Here is a 27956-nt window from a genome sequence, read left to right as displayed (position 1 = left end):
TGGTAGCAACATAAAAAGAGAACAAATCTTTGTTGGAGCAGACATGGCAAGTATCACCTGTATCTAACCACCAACTAGAGATGTTGCTAGGAGTTATCTCCAAAACAAGCATAGCCACATAATTGTTAAGTTGATTAACATCGTGTGTTATCTCCTTCTTTGGTGCTTTGCAGTCCTTGGCAAAATGTCCTTCCTTCCCACAGTTGAAGCATTTTCCGCTCATCTTGAACTCTTTCTTCTAAACGTTCAGGTTCTTCGGATTCTGGTTATTCTTTTTGTTAAAATACTTCTTCTTCTTCTTCTTGGAAGAAGAACTACTACCTTTCTCAAAGTTAGCAACCACCATTTTAGCAGGCGCCTTCTACTTAACAATGAGCTCAGTCTTTGTGCGAATCTGAATCTCGTCCTTGATCCAAATGAACCTCTTCAAATTAGATAGAGTCACCTATCTTTTTCTTCTAAAAATGTTAGTGGAAGATGACATCTAAGATGTAGGAAGCTTGTTGATAATTGTACCAGAAATGAAGGTTTGACAAAGATTAATTTTTTCATCCTTCAGCTTCATAACAAGCTTTTCAAGCTCTTTGACTTGAGGCAAAACCTCAGTGTCATCTTCGAACTTGAAGTCCATAAACTTATCAATGAGGTGAGACTTAGACAGCATCTTCTCATCCTTGTACTAATCTTCCAGAGCATTCTAGATTTTCTTTGCAGAGAGCTTGTTGGTGTAAGCATCTGCTAGATGATCGACCAGGCAGTTAAGAAGATAACTCATGTAGAAATGATCATCTTTAGCCCAAGAGGCTTTAGACTCAGAAATCTTCTTCAGTGTCGGGTTTCTCCTCAGAAACCACATAGTAGATTTTCATGAGTTACATCCTGAATATCACTTTCCGATACTATGTGTTAAAGTTTGATCCGTCAAAGTTCTCTAACTTAAGACAATCCATTCCAAGAGTCCTCGTAGAGATCAAAAATATTACTTTAAGGTTGTTAGTGCCTGTGGCTAAATCAGTGAGAAATGAAAGCAACTAAAGTGCTGTATTTTAAAACTTTTTCAAGTTAGCTGTTGTGCATTTGTGAAATGTTGTACTTAAAGTAACTTTTGGCCTACTATGGTGTAAGGATCCCAAGGCCAAACTGCTTCCAGGAATAGAGGTACAGTATAATGGTGTCCACCAACCAAGTACTGTCAATATCTCTTTGATCTATAAGACCTTTCGGTCAAGGCAACGATCACCTTGATCTGTTAAAATCTTTCGGTTCAAAATCTTTCGGTTCAGGCAAATATCTATCGATCTGTAAAAACCTTTCGGTTCAGGCAAAGATCTTTCAATCTGTAAAATCCTTTCGGTTCAGGGCTATGTTCCTTCGGACATAGACTAAAGCTTGCACACTTTCAAACTCTGCAGCAACAGCACAACAGCTCGAACACTTCAGTGTTTTTTTTCGTATGTCCCAAGAGCTACCCCGATGGGCACTATTTATAGGCCTCTAAGACCATCTCCAACCCCGCGTTATTTTGAGGCAAAACGTCATTTTGCCGCTCCGATTCCTCTCCAACCCAGCGGCATTTGTCGCGCTATTTTAGCGGGGCGTCGCGCTGTTCATCACCGCATTACTGTTCATTTATTATTATTATTATTATTTTGTTTAACCTCATACTTTTATGTATTTACAATTTATCCTTCAGCTTCATAACAAGCTTTTCAAGCTCTTTGACTTGAGGCAAAACCTCAGTGTCATCTTCGAACTTGAAGTCCATAAACTTATCAATGAGGTGAGACTTAGACAGCATCTTCTCATCCTTGTACTAATCTTCCAGAGCATTCTAGATTTTCTTTGCAGAGAGCTTGTTGGTGTAAGCATCTGCTAGATGATCGACCAGGCAGTTAAGAAGATAACTCATGTAGAAATGATCATCTTTAGCCCAAGAGGCTTTAGACTCAGAAATCTTCTTCAGTGTCGGGTTTCTCCTCAGAAACCACATAGTAGATTTTCATGAGTTACATCCTGAATATCACTTTCCGATACTATGTGTTAAAGTTTGATCCGTCAAAGTTCTCTAACTTAAGACAATCCATTCCAAGAGTCCTCGTAGAGATCAAAAATATTACTTTAAGGTTGTTAGTGCCTGTGGCTAAATCAGTGAGAAATGAAAGCAACTAAAGTGCTGTATTTTAAAACTTTTTCAAGTTAGCTGTTGTGCATTTGTGAAATGTTGTACTTAAAGTAACTTTTGGCCTACTATGGTGTAAGGATCCCAAGGCCAAACTGCTTCCAGGAATAGAGGTACAGTATAATGGTGTCCACCAACCAAGTACTGTCAATATCTCTTTGATCTATAAGACCTTTCGGTCAAGGCAACGATCACCTTGATCTGTTAAAATCTTTCGGTTCAAAATCTTTCGGTTCAGGCAAATATCTATCGATCTGTAAAAACCTTTCGGTTCAGGCAAAGATCTTTCAATCTGTAAAATCCTTTCGGTTCAGGGCTATGTTCCTTCGGACATAGACTAAAGCTTGCACACTTTCAAACTCTGCAGCAACAGCACAACAGCTCGAACACTTCAGTGTTTTTTTTCGTATGTCCCAAGAGCTACCCCGATGGGCACTATTTATAGGCCTCTAAGACCATCTCCAACCCCGCGTTATTTTGAGGCAAAACGTCATTTTGCCGCTCCGATTCCTCTCCAACCCAGCGGCATTTGTCGCGCTATTTTAGCGGGGCGTCGCGCTGTTCATCACCGCATTACTGTTCATTTATTATTATTATTATTATTTTGTTTAACCTCATACTTTTATGTATTTACAATTTGACCCTAATTGTTTTATTAAATGTATAAAACAATCCCAATAATATTTAAATTTTATAATTTTACCCCAATTGTATAATTTGGACAAAATAAATTATTTTTTAAAATTAAAAATAATGCTAAAATTTAAAAGACATTATTATTAATTATAATATTAAAATCTAGATATTAAGTAAAGTCCCATGAAATATAAAGAGCAATCCCAATACATAATTCAAATATAATTTACATATCTGAAATACATAACATATAAAAACTGACACGCATAATATAAAACTTCATTAAAATAAAACATAAAATACAAACTAAACATAGAACATTTCCTGAGATGGATAAGCAACTCTCAATAATCTGGTAGATCGGGGCCAGAGTGTCTAATATCATTGAAATAATTGCCAAAATTAGAAGCAGACCCTTGTTCTTATTGATTTCTTTTTTGTATTATTTTAATCTGTTGAGCTCGAACGTACTCACGCACGTTTGGATCAGCAATGGAATTCAAATCTTTCATTATAATTTTCCATTCATCTCTATCTTTTTTCATGGCTATCTTTTCTCGTTCGATATCAAACGCTACTTGCCTGTCCAAGCTCGCCTTGTCTAACCTGTCTATAAGTCGATTGTTGGAGGTCTCGATGGAGTCCACTACACTTGACTCATGATCATCATTTTTCCTTTTCAATTTAGCTTTTTTTACCCCAATAGGTCGTTCAGATGGAGTAAATGATGACAGTCCAGGAGATGTTGATATAGGAGATTCCGGAGTGGGATTATCTGATTGTGACGAGTCGAAGTTCACACTTTGGGATTGTCTTCGACCAACTTGTCTTGCTGTGGGGACATCATCTTTAAATTTTTCGAAATTTTTAACCATATTCCAGACATGATCAAATTTGAAACCTTTTTTGTACTTTGGTTCTTGCATAAATAACATCTTTGCTCGAACTAACTGCAAATTATAGTGAACATCAAGTTATGTATTTCAACAATAATAATAAAATTCAAACGATAATTAATAGAATACTTACAATATCTTCATCTGAAGCACCACTTGGATTCAGATTCTCTACTTGTCTCAAGCACGCATTCAATTTCCTTACTTCATTACTTATGATTTCCATTCGAGAACGAATTGATCGGCTCGTACGCATCTCAAAATGCTGATCTCGAAGTTCATTGTATTTGTCCTCCACACGAGACCAAAATGCATCTCGAGACTGGTTTCTACCGATAATAGGGTCTTGAGAAATATCCAAGAATACTTGACAAAGGAGCACATCTTCAGTAACCGTGTATCCAGTTAATCGAACAGACATTTTTTTGTAAAAAGCGGTTGGTTTGGAGATCAGAAATACTTTGAAGAAATACTTCGAATTGGGTGGCTTGAAGTAGAAACCGTGAATGTTATTTATAGCCAATCCAAATTTGTTTTTTTTGTTTGAATTTGAATTTGAATTTGAATTTGAATTATAGTAGATTTTCATGAGTTACATCCTGAATATCACTTTCCGATACTATGTGTTAAAGTTTGATCCGTCAAAGTTCTCTAACTTAAGACAATCCATTCCAAGAGTCCTCGTAGAGATCAAAAATATTACTTTAAGGTTGTTAGTGCCTGTGGCTAAATCAGTGAGAAATGAAAGCAACTAAAGTGCTGTATTTTAAAACTTTTTCAAGTTAGCTGTTGTGCATTTGTGAAATGTTGTACTTAAAGTAACTTTTGGCCTACTATGGTGTAAGGATCCCAAGGCCAAACTGCTTCCAGGAATAGAGGTACAGTATAATGGTGTCCACCAACCAAGTACTGTCAATATCTCTTTGATCTATAAGACCTTTCGGTCAAGGCAACGATCACCTTGATCTGTTAAAATCTTTCGGTTCAAAATCTTTCGGTTCAGGCAAATATCTATCGATCTGTAAAAACCTTTCGGTTCAGGCAAAGATCTTTCAATCTGTAAAATCCTTTCGGTTCAGGGCTATGTTCCTTCGGACATAGACTAAAGCTTGCACACTTTCAAACTCTGCAGCAACAGCACAACAGCTCGAACACTTCAGTGTTTTTTTTCGTATGTCCCAAGAGCTACCCCGATGGGCACTATTTATAGGCCTCTAAGACCATCTCCAACCCCGCGTTATTTTGAGGCAAAACGTCATTTTGCCGCTCCGATTCCTCTCCAACCCAGCGGCATTTGTCGCGCTATTTTAGCGGGGCGTCGCGCTGTTCATCACCGCATTACTGTTCATTTATTATTATTATTATTATTTTGTTTAACCTCATACTTTTATGTATTTACAATTTGACCCTAATTGTTTTATTAAATGTATAAAACAATCCCAATAATATTTAAATTTTATAATTTTACCCCAATTGTATAATTTGGACAAAATAAATTATTTTTTAAAATTAAAAATAATGCTAAAATTTAAAAGACATTATTATTAATTATAATATTAAAATCTAGATATTAAGTAAAGTCCCATGAAATATAAAGAGCAATACCAATACATAATTCAAATATAATTTGCATATCTGAAATACATAACATATAAAAACTGACACGTATAATATAAAACTTCATTAAAATAAAACATAAAATACAAACTAAACATAGAACATTTCCTGAGATGGATAAGCAACTCTCAATAATCTGGTAGATCGGGGCCAGAGTGTCTAATATCATTGAAATAATTGCCAAAATTAGAAGCAAACCCTTGTTCTTGTTGATTTCTTTTTTGTATTATTTTAATCTGTTGAGCTCGAACGTACTCACGCACGTTTGGATCAGCAATGGAATTCAAATCTTTTATTATAATTTTCCATTCATCTCTATCTTTTTTCATGGCTATCTTTTCTCGTTCGATATCAAACGCTACTTGCTTGTCCAAGCTCGCATTGTCTAACCTGTCTATAAGTCGGTTGCTGGAGGTCTCGATGGAGTCCACTACACTTGACTCATGATCATCATTTTTCCTTTTCAATTTAGCTTTTTTTACCCCAATAGGTCGTTCAGATGGAGTAAATGATGACAGTCCAGGAGATGTTGATATAGGAGATTCCGGAGTGGGATTATCTGATTGTGACGAGTCGAAGTTCACACTTTGGGATTGTCTTCGACCAACTTGTCTTGCTGTGGGGACATCATCTTTAAATTTTTCGAAATTTTTAACCATATTCCAGACATGATCAAATTTGAAACCTTTTTTGTACTTTGGTTCTTGCATAAATAACATCTTTGCTCGAACTAACTGCAAATTATAGTGAACATCAAGTTATGTATTTCAACAATAATAATAAAATTCAAACGATAATTAATAGAATACTTACAATATCTTCATCTGAAGCACCACTTGGATTCAGATTCTCTACTTGTCTCAAGCACGCATTCAATTTCCTTACTTCATTACTTATGATTTCCATTCGAGAACGAATTGATCGGCTCATACGCAGTTATTTATAGCCAATCCAAATTTGTTTTTTTTGTTTGAATTTGAATTTGAATTTGAATTTGTCGGTGGTCAACATTTGAAATTGAATCATTTTGTACAAACTGATCAGCTTTACACATTATCCAACGTTGTCGGTGGGAATCAATTTTTGAAATCAAGTCAGCTTTACACATTGTCCAACGTATACACAGCTCAGCTCTCCTTGAATTGTGTGAAAGCTTTGTACGAGTGGGAATCAATTTTTGATATCAGGTCAGCTTTACATATTGTCCAACGTATACACAGCTCAGCTCTCCTTGAATTGTGTGAAAGCTTTGTACGAGTCGGAATCAATTTTTGAAATCAGATCAGCTTTACACATTGTCCAACGTATACACAGCTCAACTCTCCTTGAATTGTGTGAAAGCTTTGTACGAGTGGGAATCAATTTTTGAAATCAGGTCAGCTTTACACATTGTCCAACGTATACACAGCTCAGCTCTCCTTGAATTGTGTGAAAGCTTTGTACGAGTGGGAATCAATTTTTAAAATCAGGTCAGCTTTACACATTGTCCAACGTATACACAGCTCAGCTCTCCTTGAATTGTGTGAAAGCTTTGTACGAGTGGGAATCAATTTTTGAAATCAGGTCAGCTTTACACATTGTCCAACGTATACACAGCTCAGCTCTCCTTGAATTGTGTGAAAGCTTTGTACGAGTGGGAATCAATTTTTGAAATCAGGTCAGCTTTACACATTGTCCAACGTATACACAGCTCAGCTCTCCTTGAATTGTGTGAAAGCTTTGTACGAGTGGGAATCAATTTTTAAAATCAGGTCAGCTTTACACATTGTCCAACGTATACACAGCTCAGCTCTCCTTGAATTGTGTGAAAGCTTTGTACGAGTGGGAATCAATTTTTGAAATCAGGTCAGCTTTACACATTGTCCAACGTATACACAGCTCAGCTCTCCTTGAATTGTGTGAAAGCTTTGTACGAGTGGGAATCAATTTTTAAAATCAGGTCAGCTTTACACATTGTCCAACGTATACACAGCTCAGCTCTCCTTGAATTGTGTGAAAGCTTTGTACGAGTGGGAATCAATTTTTGAAATCAGGTCAGCTTTACACATTGTCCAACGTATACACAGCTCAGCTCTCCTTGAATTGTGTGAAAGCTTTGTACGAGTGGGAATCAATTTTTAAAATCAGGTCAGCTTTACACATTGTCCAACGTATACACAGCTCAGCTCTCCTTGAATTGTGTGAAAGCTTTGTACGAGTGGGAATCAATTTTTGAAATCAGGTCAGCTTTACACATTGTCCAACGTATACACAGCTCAGCTCTCCTTGAATTGTGTGAAAGCTTTGTACGAGTGGGAATCAATTTTTAAAATCAGGTCAGCTTTACACATTGTCCAACGTATACACAGCTCAGCTCTCCTTGAATTGTGTGAAAGCTTTGTACGAGTGGGAATCAATTTTTGAAATCAGGTCAGCTTTACACATTGTCCAACGTATACACAGCTCAGCTCTCCTTGAATTGTGTGAAAGCTTTGTACGAGTGGGAATCAATTTTTGAAATCAGGTCAGCTTTACACATTGTCCAACGTATACAGCTAAAAGCAAATTTGAATTTTGTGACAAATTGATAACAGCTGGAAAGCATTTCCTAAAATCAGCTCAACTTTACACATTGTTCAATGTATACAGCTAAGCAAAGTTTTATAAATAGCATACTAGATTAGGTACATCCACACAATTACTCGTTGTTGTGTTAAAATTATTATTCTCCATTTCTGCATACTTCAGTCATTCTTTTCTTACTTCAAAAATGAATTTCGATGTTGGAGGTCCATCATACTTATCATCATCTTCATCTTCGGATGATGATAATTTTCTGTCCAATATCATTGCAGAGATTGATGAAACCGAAGAAGTAATTTGTGAGTACATCAACAACAACATGATCCTCGTTAACAATTTACGTCAACACAACTACCAACCGATCCATGGTGGCTCGATTCCCGGTCATGCAGTGATCAACCGCGATCGAGAAAATGCGCATCAGAATTTGGTCATAGATTACTTTGCCGATAATCCACGTTTTGGAGAAGATATGTTTCGTCGTCGATATCGGATGTCAAGAAGTTTGTTCCTTCGTATTGTTGATGCAGTGAAAGATCATGACTATTACTTCCAACAACGAAGTGATGGACTTGGTAGAATGAGATTATCACCGTTACAGAAAGTAACAGCTATTTTTCGCATGTTGGCATACGGTCTACCAGCTGATGCTACGGACGAATACGTTAAAATAGGTGAGTCAACAGCAATTGAAAGTATGACAAAATTTTGTCGTGCTATGGTGGAAATATTCGCAGAGCGGTATCTACGAACACCTAACGCTAACGATATTGCTAGGCTACTCTATATTGGAAAAAACATGGGTTTCCAGGAATGTTAGGAAGTCTTGATTGTATGCATTGGAAATGGAAAAATTGTCCAACAGCATGGTCTGGGCAATACACAGGACGTAGTGGGTGTTTGCTGTGAAAGTTGCTGTTTTCATTGCTATCGAATCTATTACAACTTTAGTCGTTACAATAAACTCGAATAAAATAAAAGAAAAGTTGATCTTTTTATAAGATCTCCTTACACAATGAAAATAAAAAGTTTACAACTTTATCAAATAAACTCAGAGATCGTTTATCGGTCTTCTGCTTGCGTGGGTGTCTTTGCCTATGCCGGGGTTTATCCGTGGACCACCGTCGATCAGATCTGATTGCTGAAAAATTAGGCAGAGCTTCGTCTATCCGCGAAGAGATCGAGAAAACTGTAGCGCTTATCTCGATAAAAGCGAGATAATTGCTCTTCTTAGAATTACCACAACGGGATAATACTAAGGATTGGATGCGGGTGATGTAGATCTGATGAATCTCTCTCTCTTGCATTGAAGAACTAGATCTGATCTCTCCTCCTCCTCTCTTGAAATCTGTGCACTTTAAGTATTCAATCCGGCAAGGCTTCGCCGCGGCACCAGAATTCCAGCCCTAAAAAAAATGAGGCCTAAGGCTTGTATTTATAGGCTTGAGGGGTTGTGGAGCGGTTAAAACCACCTAAAGGACCCAAATCCGAGACACCCTAGGGTGTCTCCCAAAATCCGAGACACCCTAGGGTGTCTCCCAAAATCCGAGATAGTTTGTACTCTCTTTAGTATTTTGGCTCTAATTCTTTCATCCGAACTCGGATTTGAATTATTCAAGATGTATTGGAAAGCTGACAAAGAGAGCTACAACTTTCATGTTTTGAGTTTCTTCAGATTCTAACGGAATCATGGTCAAAACAGCTTAACAAGTTCCGAGACACCTTTGGGTGTCTCCAACTTATGTGGACACCCTGGGGTGTCTCCAACTTGTGCGGACACCCTGGGGTATCTCCAACTTGTGCGGACACCCTGGGGTGTCTCCAACTTGTGCGGACACCCTAGGGTGTCTCAAACTGGGTCGAGACACTCCGTTATGCCTATTTGTCCACTTCCGCTGTAAATTCTTCGTCCGAACTCGGATTTGAGTGATTCCAAGTGCGTTGGAAAGCCGACGAGGAGTTCTATAAGATCCAATGATTAGATCATCTGTGGAATCAACTGAGACACGAGGGGCGTGGCACCTTTTGTAGGCGACGCGGGGCTCTCGATCAATTCGTATCCTCGTTATTTTGAAACTCCGACGCTTCACGTAGTTCGTTGATTCACTTCAAGCATTTGCCAACGTCAATCGAGCTTCTGTGAACCGGATAGTGACGTTCATCGTCGTTCTTTAACACTGAGCTGTTTGTGGAGACCTATAGGCAATTTTCGATGCCTACAGTGGGTCACCAACTATTATCCTCGAAGCTGTGGCAGATTATGATCTTTGGATATGACACGCATATTTTGGTATGCCAGGCACCAATAATGATATCAATGTGCTAGAGTCATCTAATATTTTCTCTAACCTAGCTCAAGGTATTGCTCCTCCCGCTCACTATGTTATTCAAGGAAAAGAGTATAATATGGGTTATTATTTAGCTGATGGTATATATCCGAAATGGGCTACTATTGTACAAACAATCCAACAGCCACAAGGTAGGAAGAAAAAATATTTTGCCATGAAACAGGAAGCATGTAGAAAAGATGTAGAACGTGCGTTCGGAGTTCTCCAATCACGATTTGCAATCGTGGCAGGATCAGCACGTTTTTGGAAAAAACATGTATTACATGACATAATGACTGCATGCATTATTATGCACAATATGATAATCGAGGATGAACGTGATCTTTATGCACCAATTCAAGAAGTGAGGGAAGCACCAACACCAGAAGTTGATATGGTAGCAGATGAAACTACAAGATTTACTCAATTTATTACACGTTACGGAAAAATCAAGGATAAAGATGCCCATATTGCGCTTCGTAATGCATTGATAGATCATCTATGGGAGGAATACACTAATTCAGATAGTTAAGTGCATACTAAATTTGTAATTTTTACATTGTTGTTAATGTTTAATTATTTTCTTACATTTTATTTTCTGTTGTGTTCTTGAATGTAATATTTTGGCAATATTAATAATAGGTATATAATATTTTATTGTTTTATTAGTTTAATTTTTTAAATAATAAATCATTTTGTTTGGAAAATATGTGAAAAAATAAAATTTGATATGTGAGGTTAATTGTTGAAATAGTTAAAAATATAGGGAATAAAAAATAATCATATAAAAGTAGATAAAAAGAAAGATACTGAGAATATTCCTTTTTGGTGCAAAAAATGGTGCAATGGGTTGGAGATGAATTACTGTTAGATGTGACTTTTGCACCATTTTGGTGCAAAATTTGCACCATTTTGAGGCAAAGGGTTGGAGATGCCCTAAGGCTAGCTCAAGGGTCACCCGCAGTCAATTTGACTATTACAAATCATAATGATAATTATGATTGTAATAGCAAATAACTTAATTGATGTAACTGCTGTATGTAGTAATGCCTTACAAAGCGCCACTTAGCGTCTTGCAAAGTATCACTTTGCGCTTCAGCCCGATTAGCTTCGATCCTCGGCCCATTGGCCCACAGCCCATGGTTCATGAGCTCACGACCCATGACCCACGACCCACTAGTACTTATGAGGGATTAATTTAATTATTTAAATCAAAAACAATTCTCAGCTTGCCTACGGTAAACCTCGAATAAAGGACATTTTGAAATACCAAAATTTTTACTTTCTACTACGCTACTAAAGATTTCTAAAAAATACCAGTAGTTAGTAATATATAGTTTAAAAACTTATTTTTGGAAAATAATTTTGACCAAAAATTCAACTGCCTCTTCAATAGACCAAATGATCTCTCAACAACATTTCTTGAAGTCGAGTGCTTCATATTGAAATACTCCTCTAAGGAGTTGGGTTGATTTTGAGCACTCCGAACATTCCAATGATATCACTAGCCTCTAAATGGAGGGAGAAATCCTTTTCCATTTGTACAGCCAGCATCATCCAAGTAGTAGGTACCTATAAAAGATCAACCTCTAAATTGAAAATAATCTTTAATATTATTTCAAACTGATAAAATAATTGCATATAGTAGACATTATTAATCGTATTTCTCCTACCACGTAGGACTACCAATCCATTTCTCCTAGAAATTGCATCTCGAAATATTCTACCATCAGCTGCAGACCCTTGCCATCCCGACAACACATATGTAAATAACATATCATGAGTGCATGCACCAAGAACATTAATAGCTATTACACCTTTCGTTGACCGATACCTAAGCTGATCAGCTCTTGGCAAATTGATGGGTATATATGTGCCATCCAATGCTCCTAAACAGCCCTTAAATGAACAAAACAAATGGTGGATATGGAAAAACAATCTATCCTTCTAAAAAACATTAAGTTATGAATATAAAATAAAAGTATTACTTTGAACCATTTCCATCTCATGTCCGTACAGTTTTTCAAAACTGGCACGAGAGTTTTTAACAATATCCTCTGAAGTCTCACAATACATCCGATAACATTATTAAAATGTCGACTAACACTTTCCATAGATAAAAAATGGCTGAATTTGATGACTCTATTCTTAGTGTGATGTGCTATAATCTGCAAAGTAATTGCTACTTGCTCATCAACAACCATATGACAAGTTGACTTTAACTTTCCAACTGTTTTGAGCATGTTGCATAACTTAGCAAACATTGGTCTATTCATCCCAGTAATGATAGCCAGTCATTATTGTTGGGGGTACGAAATAATCAAATCGAAGCCTTGCCCTTCTGGACCTTGTGTTTGAGAGTAGAAAAGTAGGAAAAATCACAGCAAATTAAAGATAAAAACTTGCAGGAAAGTAAACAAGAAAGAACACACCAGATTTAATGAGGTTCAACAATCGTGTCTACGTCTGTTTTCGTCGAAAGTTGGTTTCATTGTGGAATTCATTATATCTTCGATCGATTACAATAAATTCAAAAGAAAATAGTCTTTTTATAAGACCTCTTTTACACAATAAAAGAAAAATTACAACTTTCTAGAAAATAACACAGAAATTGTTTATCGATTCATGTTTTGTGGGACTTTGCCTGTGCCGGGAGTGCTTTGACTCGTGGACCACCAAATCACCGATTGTGAAGGGGTTTAAAGATTCTTCCTTCGTTTATCGAAGTAGGAATTTGAAGCGAATATCTTATCGATGTAAGATGTTCACTCTTCCAAAGATCAAGTCTGAGCTTAGATCTCTAGGAATCACCAAACGTTGTTTATGAAAGGTGAAAACTCTCTCTCTCTTCCTCAAAATTATCAAAAGCCCAAGTCTCTATGCTCCAATCTGCTCTCTGTCCTTTGTTTCGTGTCTAGGGAGGTATTTATAGGGATAGGAGTGCACAACAGCGAAAATGGGGGCGAAATAACTGATCAATTGGATGCTCTTTGGGCGCGTCAGTCCACACTGCCGCGGCTATTGGCGCGCCAGTGTGGACTGGCGCGGCCAAAGAGGCCGTTACAGCCACGTTCCCATCGTGCTTGAAACTGTCCTCCCACGACTTTTAACCACTTTTATCGTGGTTTAACCACTTGTCCATGTCAGCACACGTTCTTTTTCAGATATGTCGCCACGTGGACCTTGAAAATCATCGTATAACTGCTTTTTTTAACCGCCGTGGCAGCTCCCTGTAGTTTGCACGTCACCATGGACTGACACGCAATAGGCGCGCCACCATAGGCTGCTGCGCCTTAGGCGTGTCACCATGGACTGCCGCGCCTAAGGCGCGTCACTATGGACTGGTTGTCGGTGTATTTTGTCGTTGGTGTGTACGTTGTTCTTCTATGTTGTTTTGCTTCCTTTGAATGATCCCCTTTGACTAAGAAAATAGCGTTTATCGTCTTCTCTTTGCCTCGAGCAGTATTTGGATGTCCGTAAGCATTTTTTGACACCTACAGATACCCCCTCCAAAGTATCTCAGACTCATTCCTTTAGAGAGGAGTCTGGGACACTTTGGATATGATAAATTTTACTTGCAATCTCTTCAATACTTTGTTGAGGAGATTACGTAGAAGAATCTATGAATAGCTTTAATTCCTGACTTCTTCATCTTTTAGTCTACTCAGTGCTTTGTAGAATAGCTAAAATTCTTCCGGTGCTGCGTTTATCGCCTGACCGTTGTTGAAGTCTTAAATTAGAGCTGGCGAAGGAATAGTTTATACTCATATACTTTATTGGAGTGTCCGAGAAATAATTTAACCTCATATACCCGTTGGGAGGTTCAAGGAGATGCAGTTTATACTCATATACTCATCGGAGTGTTCAAGTATGCATTCCAAATACAATGGAAGACGTATGTGTTCAAATACCCAAGGGATCATTATGTATGCACGGCGCTTTTGCGCGTCAGAGTTGACTGTGGTGCGCTAGCGCGCCAGCATCAACTGCTGCGCTCGAGCGCGCCAGCGTCGACTGCCGCGCACAGTTTTGGCCAGTTAGGTTTATAAGGCTGATGTTGGGCCTTTTCGGGTCATTTTTACCCGCTGTTTTGAGTTCGAAATCTTCTCAAATACCCTATAAAAAGATCCTCTGGTTTTTCCCTTCTTCACCTCTTCACATTTGGGCGATTTTTGTTTGAACAAGATCTAGGGTTTTGGGTTCTTCTTGGTTCTGAGCCTTTCCTTCGATCAAAACTTGGTTTTGTTCAACCTCTGGTAAAACCGCACCCATATGTTGTGTTTTAGGGTTCTATTTTGGTTTTTTTTGCTTGAGATCTCACCTAAAAACCCTAACTTTCCTTGTTCTTAAGCTGTTTCCACATGTCTCCCAAAAGAGCTCATGTTCCCAAGGGCAAATCTGCAGCCCAAGCGTCAGAAGAGATCGAGGCCACTGCTACGTAATTCGGGGGTAACCCTTTTCAACTCTTTCTCTGTTTAAAATTAATGCTTTTACTCGTACAACCTCGTTTGTCTTCTTTGAGAGGCATCCGGGAAGAGTTGACATCCTCCTTCGAGGGGATCGACGCTATAAAACACATATCTTGTTTAATCAAGACATGTACCACAGCCGAGATGCGAGTTTTCATCGAACTCGTGGCTTTTCGAAGCCAACGGCCGCTGCTCAGTTACCGCGGTAGCACGTGCTGCCACGGCCGAACGCGGTAGCATACACTGTCGCGGTAACGCGCGACAGTAAACACTGCCGCGGCTACTTAGAGCAGTGGGTTTTGCTCTTTTAGCCTCTTTTATTCAATTGCTTTCCAACTTTGTCTGCAGTCCACTTTCCTTCTGTGGCCTTTTCTGATAGAGAAGACCCAGGTCAGAGTGGTATTCTTCATGCTTCTTTCAACGGTAATTTTTTGGTCAGAGAGGACCGTCAGTTCAATGAGGGTCGTGATGATAATTTTCCCGAACTGGTTCGTGAAGGAAGTCGTCGTACTTTGCGTCAACTGTTGACCGACTCGCCTTTAACCTCAATTCGAGATTCCACCGAGCCATTAAAGAAGCCTGATTATTTGTTCGGGGATTCGATTGAAGATCCGGATAATCTTTGCTGTGGTCCTGAAGCTTGGTTAAATGAGCACGAAGGGGATTTTCTATTCCTTCCTCCATTCCCTCGACAGTATTCGATTCTGCAATTAAGGAATTTAACCGTTTCGAGGAAGATGTCGTGGCACTTGACAGATGATCATGAACGCCTCCATTGCGGGTTCATTGGTAAAGATATTAGTGCTCCTGGCTCCAGTGGTCGGCATATTATTCGTGGTCTTCATCCCGGGGTACTTGGACCAGATAGTGGACCTCAGAATGAACTGATGATAAAGGCTAACACTGTAAAGAATAGGCTTGCTCGGATCGGTAGAGAGTTCCCCCTCCCGAAGTTCAGATGTTATGGATGGGTCCACTCGCTCCCAGACAAATGGTGGTCTAGGATGACCAACTACGTACTCAATCATTGGGGTCAAGAATTAGCGAACTCGGGATTATACATTCCAATACGAGCTAGCATGCATGGTCTCCCTATAAGTGTAGATCACTTTCTCATTTTGTTCGAGTCTTATAATCCGGATACCAATACATTCTTCACTAAGTACGGGGAATTAGGGCTTCCGCTCCATGAAATGATGAAAGTATCAGGATTGCCACTGGGGAATACTCCTTACCAAGAATACTTTCCCGACAATCGTCAGCTTATGAGGATGAAGAAGGCTGGTTCCGTTGCTTACGACATTCTCTGGGAATTAACTTGTCATTACCAAACAGCAATAGCCAGGATCGAGGTAAAGAGTAAGAAGGCAGCTCAAGTCAGTCTGAAGCAGTTCGCCAATTACTTGTTCCAGAATCTCGAAAGCTCGACTGGTGAAGCCGTTTGCAAGTCACCTATCTTGACTCCTTCTCATGTTAACAAGTTAATTACGAAGATCAACGCTCAGTCTTATACGACCGGATCATCCGAATACGGTTTTCCGAGGGGGACAAAATTCAGAACTTTCTTGTGGGAAGCCACAAAGAGGATGAAACCTGAGACTCTCCTCTCCGGTTATCTGGCTATATGGTTAAAGAAGTGTGTAGTGCCGCATCAATCTTCGGATGCTCTTCCTCTCGAGGTTCTCTTTCCAGCTGTCTAATTCCATCGGAGGTAGGTTATCTTTACTCTCTGCCATGATTGCTGATATCCATATCGGTCTGCGCAATTTAGCCAACACTTTTACAAAAGTGGATGTTGAGCCTTCGAGTAAGATTCCTTTGTCAAGGGTTGAACTACCATACACGTATCTGATGGCGTGGTTGGTCCTCCACCGAACCGACATGATGTCAGCCCCCGACGTATCCGATCCAGAAATTCCGTTACTACAGCTTTTAGAAGGATGTAAGTGGTTAAATCCTTCTCGACAATGGCCTGACAGGGTGAGGCAGTTCAGGAATGCTAAGTGCTGGGAATTTTATAAATGTTTCCCTCGATTTTCTGGTGCATATAATGACATGCTCATTGATGAGGAAATGCCTGGGACCAACAGGACTTCTCTCAACATGGGCAGTTTTCATTGGCTCATGAACATTCAACCAGGCTACAATGTTTTCCGGTCAAGAAACATATGCAGAATCGAGCCTTACTTTTCTTGCCGATTTGTGTGATAATTCAGCTACGACCAACTATATGTCGGGAATCCCAATAACTGGCTAATGACCTGTGGAGGCCTTATTGATGGAGTGCGAGCCTGGTTTTGAAATGTTGTTGGCTGCACAGAAGCTCAATTTAGCTTGCCCGTTGCTGAGCCCGATCTTCACATGACTTTTCTTTACTGCCGGTGGATTTTAGCCGCCAACACGCCTGTTACAAAGAAAAAGATTTCTGAACTAGAAGCGGAAGCTGCAGTTCGAAGAATTATACCTTCCAGGAGAGGAAATGGTCCTGCTACATCTTCCCACAAAGGAAAGCAACTAGCTGATTCTGAAGAAAGTGATGAATTTGAAACATCTAGTGAGGAGGATAAGACTGAAGATGAAGCAGAAGCTAACATTCCTCTTTCTCCTGTAGCCCATAGGACTCGTCGGGCTTCTTCACCCCAATCACCAAGTGCTCCTTCAAAAGGTATACAAATGAAGGAAAAGAATATTCCTTTGTCGTCTTCCAACAAGATGACCGTCAGATGGCCCGCGCGGGAAGAAGAGGAAGAAGATGTCGCCCCACTCATCGGCAGAAAGAGATCCCGATCTCCTGTTGGCCTTCTTGTTTTGATGATGATTTACAAACAATTTACTACTAATGTTGTTTGTCTAGTGTTTGTGTATTCTTATGTATTGTAGACAAACAACGTTGTTGGAGGATGGATGGAATAGAGCTTCAACGATAAAATCCAATGGAGGTTGGCGGAATGTCGGTGAAGCTTATGCAATTTAAAGTTAAAGATCAAGTTCAAGCTTCATCCGTAACGTGTACCAAGTTGAGCTACAATGAAGATCAAGATTGCTTGGGTAATGTAGTTTAGGATTTATATTATGTGTGTTAAGTACTCTAAGCTCAATTATCTATACACACACATTTTATTGGTTTCCTTGTATATATATGTAGTCACATATATATACAACACAAGTTTTAGTTTTCATGTTTATAAATATGAAATTACATGTTTCATATTGTGATTTGGTTTATCTACTTAGATATGAAACAAATATATTTTCATATACATACTCATAGGTTTCATTTTCTATTGTATTTGTGAAAATATTGTATTCTTAGTTTGTAGACTTTAATATCAGTTTATACATGTTTTACTAAGTCTATAAAATCATTTTGTAAAGTTTTAAAAGTTGGTTTAGGTCAAAACATCAAACTCATGTGTTTATATTTTCATATTTTGGACTATTTTGCAAAATGATGATATTTAAAAGTTGGTTTAGGTCAAAACATCAAACTCATGTGTTTATTATCATGTCTACAATCATTCCCCAAAGTTTTACATTTTTTAGAATTTATTTGATATTTTTAAACAGCGTTTTAAAATCAGATATACAGTTTTTGAGTATCAGTTTTCGGTCGACCGAACCGGTCGACCGAACCTGAGTTCATATGTTCTCTGGGCGACAGAAAGTCTGTCGGTCGACCGGTCCGGTCGACCGATGAAAATTTTTGGTCGACCGATAAATTTTCCGGTCGACCGACGATGTTGTTTTCAGCTTCCAACGGCTAGTTTTTTGACCGTTGCCTTGGGGCTGTTTTGTCTTTTTGCTTGGGGTTTTTGGCTGAGTTGTGAGAGGGTATAAATACCCTATTGCTGATCTCTTCTAAAGTAGCTAAGAATTTTTTAAACAAGGGTTTGAAGAAGGGTTTAAGCTTGTTTAAGCTTGTTTAAGGGTTTGGTTTAAGCTGTTTTGGTTTTCACAAGTGGAGGAGATTATCTTTTTGCTAATTGAGTTAGATTTTATTTTACTCATTGTTACACACACACACATTGAGCTTATTGTATCTTTCATACATAGTATAGTTGGGTGGTGAGAGATTGTAACTTTGAGTGGTGCTTAATTGAGTTCTCACCTTGTATTAGAGAACAAATTATTTGTTGTTACATCGTGAGTGTTGTAGAGTTTTCGGTTAGCTAGAAAACCGTATTGTGAGGGTGGAGTGTAGCCACATTGTGAGAGTGTGAGTGGAGATCTCCTCGAGGTGAGGAGCGGAGACGTAGGTCGTGGGGACTGAACTCCGTGAGAGAAATTGTGAGGTGTAAACGTTATTCGGGTGAGCGTAGAAAACCCGGTTGTGATAGTGGATTTCTCCCCGGGAGTGGGGAGCGGAGACGTAGGACGGAAGGTCCGAACTCCGTGATCATATCGTGTGTTTGAGTTTGTCATTGGCGTTCTTTTACATTCATGCTTATTGTTTATATCGCCTTTGTCATTTGCTCTTAGTTCATATTATCCACTATCTTGTTTATCTTGTTTATGTTTATATCACCCTTAGTTTCATATCCTTGTATATAACTCATAGTATATCTTATTACTAGGATATATCCCTTGTTCATATTGCTTATCCTAGCTCACATATATTATTGTATTTCATACTTGCTAGGATAACTTGTTAATTAATTTTAATTGGCATACAATCAGATTAGATTAGCATAAGACCCTAATCACCCCCCCTCTAGGGTCTAACATGAACTACGCACAAAATTTCATCACGAAAGCTCTGAAGCTCCAAGAGATACTCGCTAATCAAAGAGGATTAAGAAGACTGCCCACCGACAACGCAAACTTTCCCCTCTATTCGAAGAGGAGTTCACCCAAGATCCCCCGGTTGATGTAGGAGGTGGAAATTCCTTCTCATTTCTTTCTATTATTTTATTATTTTTATAAAATCTTATTCATTCTTTTTCTGTAGTAGATGAGCAAGAAGAAGGAGAATTTCTGGCCGAACTCTCTTCCCCTGGCTTAATGAATGTTGATCAACCAAACTTCATTCAACAAGTACACAAAGCGATGGGTGAAGAGCCACTCTGTATGGACACCACCGCTCCTCCAGTTACTACATCGACCTCGTCAACCGCTGACACAAGTACAGATGTTTTCTCATTTGGGGGGCATTTCCGGGAAATAAGTGAATCAGAACATGTTCCTTTCCTACTAACTTGTGCGCTTTATCTTCTTTTAGTTAAACTAAAGGAGGTAGGTACGAGTAGTAGCACAGCTGATCCCGCCACTATCGTTGAAGGTAATTTTAGTTCTATTCGCTTTAGTTCTCTCATACCTTTTACGTATGTACCGATGGGTCTTTCTGCCCCCATAGATATTCCCGTTAATAAACCAAGAGGTCAGGAAACTACTCATGATGTGGAGGTCGGAGACTTCAATGAACATGATTTTAACCTCGATATTTCTGAAGATGACCATCAACGCATTTCCGATCTGCTGTCAGCTCAAGATCCGGTTGCCACCGCAGGACCAACTACTAGAGTTGGTTCCACTGAAGTAGGCACATCAGAGGGTATGTACTTTCGAACTTAGGTCTTCAATTAAGCTCTCATTTCTTATTTTAGTGACTAAATAAGAACTTTAGACGTAGGACCAACAAATGAAGTTGATGCGTCTACTATCATTGGTGCATGTGATCAACCTGAAGGCCTAGGTTTCCTGCTTTTGATAGGTCCCTCAGCTGGAGTTGAACCGTCAGTTATTGTTCCTCCGACTTCTGACGTTGTCGAAACTGAGTCTGTTGCGACTTCTGATCCAACCCCAGTTGTTCATGAAGTTAGAGGGTCGAAGGCTACCGTGGAAGAGCAACTTACTGCAACTTCTGCTCAAGTTGGTACGTCTTATCTTTAACGTGCTTCGTAGTTGGATTCATATTCGTAGAGCATTTATCCATCTTTTTCTCGTTTATAGAACTTGTTTCTCAAGGATTCATCGATCTAGATCCGAAGCCGTTGGAGGCTTCAAGTGAACAATCGTCTGATGTAGTGAGTCAACCGACGAGCGTTATTCCTGAACAAATCCTGGTTGTTATAGAGCCCGCTACAGCCTCGACAAGCCAAGGTAATTCAGTTGTGAAGTCTTCCAGTGAATGTAATATGTTTCCTTTCGTTGCTATGTGCGAGCGTACATGTCTTGTACTTATTTTATTTGTTCTCTTTATAGCTCTTTCTTCATCATTGTCCGATCATATCCGAGCTTTATTGGCGGATGAAGATCCGGACAAAACTTTCATTTGCGCTGACGTCCAAAATTTCGTCACTTTCTTAAACACCATGGTTGATCGAATTCTCCTTAAAGGTTCACCCTTCGAACATTTTAGGAAATCTCTCGATCGCCATGTATCAGGAATTAGAGAATACGGATGCGCTAAATTATCCGACTCGATCGAAGCTTATTTAGCTGCCTTTAAACAAAACATTGAACATTTGCAGAATCTTCGTGTTAATGGCGCACCTTCTTATATTGCTCCTCGAATGGACTTGAGATTGCAGGCATGGCGTGATTCTCAGAAATCCGCTGAATCTGAACTTCAGAGGTTGAAAACCCGCATTAATCAACTCAGGGTAAGCGTTGCCAAGAAGACACAGATCAAGGTCGACCTGTATCGTGACTTAGAATCGAGTCGAGCAGAGATAGCCCGGCTAGAAGAGCAACTTGCCAAAGCTAGGGATGCTCATGAAGTTTTAGAGTCCGATCTGGCGGAGGTAACTCAAGCTGAGGTGAATCTATTTCGGCAGCTGAATCTTCAAGACAAGATTTTTGCTGACAAGGAACAAGAGGTCACCAGAATTCAAAGCGTTGATGAAGAAAACTTTAAAGCTAACTTGATACCTGAGCTTGAACTGGCTTATGTGACAGAGCTCTCCCAATTAGAGGATCAAATCCGTCATTACAAACTATTGTAATTTTGAGAACATATATATATTTTTTTATGCAGTTTTGTTTGAACACTTTTGGTCGATGTAGTGAACTCTTTTTTTTTTGCTCATTGTAATTATGATTACTCATTCTGGTTTAGAATAAATAGCCATAATACTCATAGAATTTTTGGCAAATCCTCAACCATCAACAGATTTGATATGCCTTTACCGACTACCGTTTGAATCAGGCTAGTATGTGAATTATCTAAATCCGTTTCACATATAACGTTGGGCTAAAAGAATTAAACTCTTTTAGACTTTTAAACCACAATATTGAATATGTAGGCTACATGTGTTAGATGTAGGCTTATCTCTAGCAAGGGATAGAGATAACATCCCCCATGCGTGAATGACATGGATTTTGAAATGTAAGTAGGTTACATTTTCCATGCAGGAAAATGAACCCAAGATTATAAAGAAAGAATTGGGTATTCTATCTTTCAATCTCTTGTTTGTTGGTAGAGATGAACCCAAAATCGGAGATGAAGAATTTTATATTCTATCTCCTGGTCTCTTGTTTGTTGGTAGAGATAAACCCAAAATCGGAGAGGAAGAATTTTATATTCTATCTCCTGGTCTCTTGTTTGTTGGTAGAGATAAACCCAAAATTGGAGAGGAAGAATTTTATATTCTATCTCCTGGTGCAAAAGAAACTCAAAGTGGGATCTCCACTTAGAGAATCTGAATTGGTTTGAATAATCCTAACTGTCATAAGGTTTGACTATTCAACTCAAAAGTGGACCTTTCGTTCGCAAAATGAATCGAAAGGAGGTTTTGGCTATGGTCCTAACTGTAGTAAGGTTTGACTATTCAACTCAAAAGTGGACATTTCGTTCGCAAAATGAATCGAAAGGAGGTTTTGGCTATGGTCCTAACTATAGTAAGGTTTGACCAAGTAGGAGTTTTGAGGCGATCCTAACTGTAGGAAGGTTTGATCGCTCGATTTGTGGACCTCTCGTTCGTTGAAGGAATCGAGAAGGGATTTTGGTTGTGGTCCTAACTGTAGGAAGGTTTGACCAGGTAAAGAATGGGTGTGGAGTACAAATAGCAATGATTTTGTTGATTTGTACAAACTACTTAGTGGGAAATTTTTATATCAAACATAAGAATTTGACACAAAATGGTTCGGCGACTGATATGGACCAATAGCCTGAATTTTGACATTGTATCATAATTTCAGCATTGGGAATGTCAGAAAATAGATATAATGGGAGTTTGAAAGATTTTGATCCATGACGGATTCCGGTGGACCCTCCTTCGATCGATATGATCGGTGAGGGGTTTTGTGAGGAAAGATTAACTGTTTACATACTTGAATCTCATCTCACCAAAAGCTGTAAAAGAATTTTATGATAATCAAGAATGAATTATTCAAATGATCAATTTCTCATTTAGAACAATCAACTGATCTCGGGTTATCCCGGAATATCCTATACCGGATTCTCTAGGAACTTCCCGTTTTGCATAGGTTATCCTGACCATATTACCGATAATATTTCTTCAGGAACTTCCCATTTATTGGCATCATTAATTTGTTACCATCCTGGGTAATCAGGTGATACGCGCCGTTTGAATAGACTGTTTCTATTACAAACGGCCCTTCCCATTTGGGTTGGAATTTTCCTTTCTTCTTAGAATTGAGAATCATAGGTCTTCGAACGGCAAGCACTAGATCTCCTTCTTTAAAACTCCGTCGTCGGACCTTTTTATCGAAAGCTCGGGAAATTCTAGCCTGATAAAACTCAATCTGTTGTTGAGCTTCCAAACGCTTTTCATCTAACATCTCCAATTCCTCGAGACGTTTCTGATGATGTTCTTCCGTCGTCATTCCCGTTGCGAGAGCGATGCGGAGGGAAGAAATTTGTATTTCCAAAGGAAGGACGGCTTCGCACCCATATGTTAAGGAATATGGGGTTGCTCCAGTTGGCAAACGGACAGTTGTACGATAAGCCCACAGGGCTTCGCTGAGTTTGTCATCCCAATCTCGTTTATTGGTTTTCACCAGTTTTGCTAAAAACTTGATAATGGTTTTGTTAAAATCTTCGGCCAATCCGTTAGCTGTGGGATTATAAGCAGTTGATGAAACATCCTTAATCTCGAATTTGCCGCAAAATTTGATAAACGCATTGCTAACGAATTGAGGACCATTATCGTGCACTATTCGCCTTGGAACACCATACCGATATATGATATGGTGTTTAATAAATTTGACCACATCACTTGTCTTTACTTCTTTAAGTGGAACTGCTTCTGCCCATTTCGAGAAGTAATCGGTAATTGCTAAAATAAAATGGTCACCTTTAACTGATGGCGGGAAAATAGGACCTACAATGTCCATTCCCCAAGTTTCGAATGGCCATGATGTCGCTGACGGGTGTAGATGTTCTGGAGGTTGGTGCATATAATTTGCATGTAATTAACACACTTGACACCGTCGGGCATAATCTACTCCGTCTTTTACCATGGTAGGCCAATAGTATCCTATCCTTCGAAGTCGATCACAGAGTTTGGGACCGGGCTGATGTGCACCGCATGTCCCATCATGCGTCTCTTTGAGTGCTTGTTCTGCTTCCTTATTGAATAGACAACGGAGTAATAGACCACCGTACGACCGTCGATACAGCATTTGTGTCGCAGCGTTGTAGTAAAATCTCGGTGCTCTCCGCCGAATCGAATCCCTTTCTCTTACATCTTCAGGTAAGATATCATGTAGGACATAATCGATGATAGGGAAATGCCAATCTCGAACTTCGGGTTCAACTCCTGTTGAGTATGCTTCTTTGGCAATCGAATCGTAGATTGGAACAATAAGCTGGTGAGTTCTCACTATAATTAATTGTTCTGTTTCGGGAGGCTGAGCCAGAGATACCGACAATGCCGCCAATGCGTATGCGTATACATTTTGAAGACGTGGAACGTACTCGATGAAAAAATTCTTCAAACAAGCTTGCCATCTCGATGGCCACCTGGTGGTATGGAATCAGGTCTCAATTTCTGACTTCATACTCTCCTCGTATCTGATTAACTACCAATTGAGAATCCCCAAAAGCTTTAAGGTATTCGACCCCCAGCTCTTTGGAAAAATTAAATCCAATTATTAATGCATTGTACTCTGCCACGTTATTAGAGCATGGATCGGTCAATGAGTATGCTCTAGGTAAGACATGCTTTTCCGGGGAAACTAAAACGACCCCCACTCCCGAGGAAATTTTAGAACATCCGGGTGCGCTTGCCACGTTGGTTGCTCGGGAAGCCCCATCGAAGTATAACTGCCACACTTGTTGACGTGAGGTGATATTAACTTCGTGAGTTTCATCGGGCAGATCGTCGTACAACTCGACTACATCTTTCGTTGGGTTTTCCGCCAAAAGATCGCAAATAGCTCGTCCCTTAACTGATTTTTGTTGCTTGAAGTACAGATCATATTGCGATAATAGTAGAGCCCACCTGGCTAAACGCCAATTCATGGAGGCCGGTTGGGTCATGAATACTCGGATAGGGTTTATGTTGGAAATGACATAAATTGTCTGTCCAACTAAATAATGTCGCATTTTTTGGATTGCGAATACCAAGGCGAGGCATTCTTTCTCAATCATCGGATAACGAGACTCAGCTCCTACCAATGTACGACTCAGATAATACACATCTTGTTCGTGATCGTTATCGTCGTCTTGTGCGAGTAATGCACTTAACGAATGGCTCGTCGCTTTGACATAAATCAAAAACGGTCTGCCCGATTTCGGTGCAACGAGAATAGGTGGATTCGCCAGATATGTTTTAATATCTTCGAATGCCTTTTGGCATGCTTCATCCCAAATGAATGACACGCCTTTCTTTGTGAGTTTGGAGAACGGTTGACATTTTCGGATAGGTTTGATATAAACCGACGAATATATGCTAATCAACCTTGCAGCCCTCTGAGTTCTTTAAGATTTCTCGGGGGTTGTAGTTCATATATCGCCTTCACTTTATCAGGATCGATATGAATACATTTTGTGGTGACAATAAACCCAAGAAATTTACCGCTGGACATTCCAAGGAATGACTTAGTCGGATTCATTTTTAACTGATGAGTCCTCATAAGGTCGAACATCGTCTTCAAATCATTAATGTGGTTGCTTTTATCACGACTCTTAACGACCAGGTCATCAACGTAGCATTCGACGGTCTTTCGAAGGTGCTCTTGAAAGATCTTCGTCATTGCTCGTTGGTACATAGCACCAGTGTTCTTCAAACCGAAGGGCATAACAGTATAACAAAAGACACTCAGTGGTGTTCTGAATGTTGTATGCTTTTCATCGTCTGGGTGCATCTTGATCTGATTATACCCCAAAAATCCATCCATAAATGATATTCTCTCGAACCCGCATGTGTTGTCAATAATGACATATGTGATTGGTAGAGGATGTTGGCCTTCTTGTTTTGATGATGTTTAACAAACAATTTACCACTAATGTTGTTTGTCTAGTATTTGTGTTTTCTTATTTATTATAGACAAACAACATCGTTGGAGGATGGATGGAATCGAGCCTTAACGATCATATCAAATGGAGGTTGGCGGAATTGTGGAGTGAAGCAACGTCAATTCAAGTTAAAGATCCAATTACAAGCTTCTTCCGCAAAGTTTACCAAGTCATGCTCATTGAAGACCTTCATCAAGCTTGGGTATATTTAGTATAGGTTTATATTATGTGTGTTTAATACTCTAAGCTCAATATCATATACACACACGTATTTGGTTTCTATGTATATATATAGTTATATATATACATGCATGGTTTTGGGTTTTCATGTTTTGGACATACTTGCAAAATACATGAGTTTTCACAAATAGAAATTCAATTTGAGAAATTCTTTTTCTAACATGTTTGTTTTCATGTTTATAAACATTTTGCAAAGTTTTATCAAGTTTGGAATTGATTTGTTATGTTTAATGGAATTTACAAAATCATGTTTTTCGTTCGTGCATGTTCGTGCATATTTTACAAAACAGATGAGTTTTCATAAATGGAAAGTGATATTAAATAAATTCTTTCTTTGACATGTTTATCTACATGTTTAGAAACTTCTCTCAAACTTTTACTATTTTTGGAGTTGATTTACTGTGCCCAATTGATTTTACAAAATCGTGTATGTCTGCAGTTTTTCAGAAACTGTAAATCTGTGTTCAAACATTTATTTCTCTTAACTGGGAAATGATTTTTTAGAAATTCTTTCTCTAACATGTTATTCTATATGTCTATAACCTTCCTACAAAATTTCATAATTTTTGGAACTGTTTTACTCTTTTTAATTGATTTTACAAAACTGATACACACTACTACAGTACCAGCGGTCGACCGCCAAACTCTCTGTTAGTTACCGTTGCCCAACGGCTCTATTTTTCCTGATTCCGATTTTTTGAGGATTTGCCTTGTTTTTTGGGCTTTTCTTTGGCTTTGGGTTGTTGTCTTGAGTTCTTATAAATACCCATCATCCCTCAACACTTAGAACCATCCAAGAATGTTTTAAACAAGTTTTTAAACAAGGGTTTAAGTGTGTTTTTAGTGTTTGTTTGGTTTGAAGATTGTTTTCACAAGTGGAGGAGATCATCTTCTTGTTTGGGCTCCAATCTCCATCTCTCCATCTTGTCTTCTATTGAGAAGTTTTCTAAACTCTACTCTAGCTTTTATTTATTACTTGTTAATTATCATTTCTATTAAAGCTAGTTTTATATTGATTTTAGATTTGATTTTAATCTAATTGTTACACACACCCACATGAGCTTATTGTATTTGCATACATAGTATATTAGGGTTGTGAGAGATTGTAACATTGAGTTGTGCTTTATTGTGTTCTCATCTATTGTAGAAAATAAATTTATATTTGTTACATTGTGAGTGTTGTAAGGTTTTCGGTGAGCTAGAAACCGAGTGTGTTGTAAAGTTTTCGGTGAACTAGAAAACCGAGTGTGAGGAGTGAACGTTGTTTGGTGAGCATTGAAAACCGACACTGTGAGGTGTAAACGTTATTCGGGTGAACGTAGAAAACCCGGTTGATAGTGGATTTCTCCCCGGGAGTGGGGAGCGGAGACGTAGGACGGAAGGTCCGAACTCCGTGATCATATTATTTGTTTGAGTTTGTCTTTAGCGTATTTTCTTTTGCATTTATCTTATATCGCCATTTGTGCATTGCTCATTTATTTCATTCACTATCTTGTTTAGATTGTTTACCCCTTGTGTTAGTTTACATATCCTATACATATATCATATTGTATATCTCTTTGATAGGATATATCATCTTGTGTTAGTTTATATATCCTTGCATATATA

General features: G+C 38.9%; 3 protein-coding genes across 3 annotated transcripts; 1 reads left to right on the top strand and 2 right to left on the bottom strand.

The window, feature by feature from the left end:
* LOC109831158 (glutathione S-transferase T3-like) lies at positions 3238-4132 on the bottom strand. Its single transcript, XM_020398497.1, has 2 exons — positions 3845-4132; positions 3238-3765 (listed from the first exon to the last, which is right to left on the bottom strand). The coding sequence occupies exons 1-2, from the start codon at positions 4130-4132 to the stop codon at positions 3238-3240; spliced, it is 816 nt and encodes a 271-aa protein (XP_020254086.1).
* LOC109831157 lies at positions 5457-6250 on the bottom strand. Its single transcript, XM_020398496.1, has 2 exons — positions 6142-6250; positions 5457-6062 (listed from the first exon to the last, which is right to left on the bottom strand). Exons 1-2 carry the CDS (start codon positions 6232-6234, stop codon positions 5457-5459), a joined length of 699 nt encoding a protein of 232 aa, XP_020254085.1. The 5' UTR covers positions 6235-6250.
* On the top strand, positions 8078-10749 carry LOC109831156. Its single transcript, XM_020398495.1, has 2 exons — positions 8078-8705; positions 10190-10749. The coding sequence occupies exons 1-2, from the start codon at positions 8078-8080 to the stop codon at positions 10747-10749; spliced, it is 1188 nt and encodes a 395-aa protein (XP_020254084.1).

The sequence above is a fragment of the Asparagus officinalis genome, chromosome 2, assembly GCF_001876935.1.
Source record: "Asparagus officinalis chromosome 2, Aspof.V1, whole genome shotgun sequence".
Lineage (NCBI taxonomy): Eukaryota > Viridiplantae > Streptophyta > Magnoliopsida > Asparagales > Asparagaceae > Asparagus > Asparagus officinalis.
This window is presented reverse-complemented; position numbering and strand designations above follow the sequence as displayed.

Bases quoted from the DNA above. Each gene is read 5' to 3' on its own strand.
- LOC109831158 (XM_020398497.1), bottom strand. From the start codon at position 4,132: ATGTCTGTTCGATTAACTGGATACACGGTTACTGAAGATGTGCTCCTT. The intron at 3,766-3,844 runs GTAAGTATTCTA...TATAATTTGCAG, and splicing joins GTGCTTCAGATGAAGATATT to TTAGTTCGAGCAAAGATGTT.
- LOC109831157 (XM_020398496.1), bottom strand. From the start codon at position 6,234: ATGGAAATCATAAGTAATGAAGTAAGGAAATTGAATGCGTGCTTGAGA. The intron at 6,063-6,141 runs GTAAGTATTCTA...TATAATTTGCAG, and splicing joins GTGCTTCAGATGAAGATATT to TTAGTTCGAGCAAAGATGTT.
- LOC109831156 (XM_020398495.1), top strand. From the start codon at position 8,078: ATGAATTTCGATGTTGGAGGTCCATCATACTTATCATCATCTTCATCT. The intron at 8,706-10,189 runs GTTAGGAAGTCT...TTGGTATGCCAG, and splicing joins AAACATGGGTTTCCAGGAAT to GCACCAATAATGATATCAAT.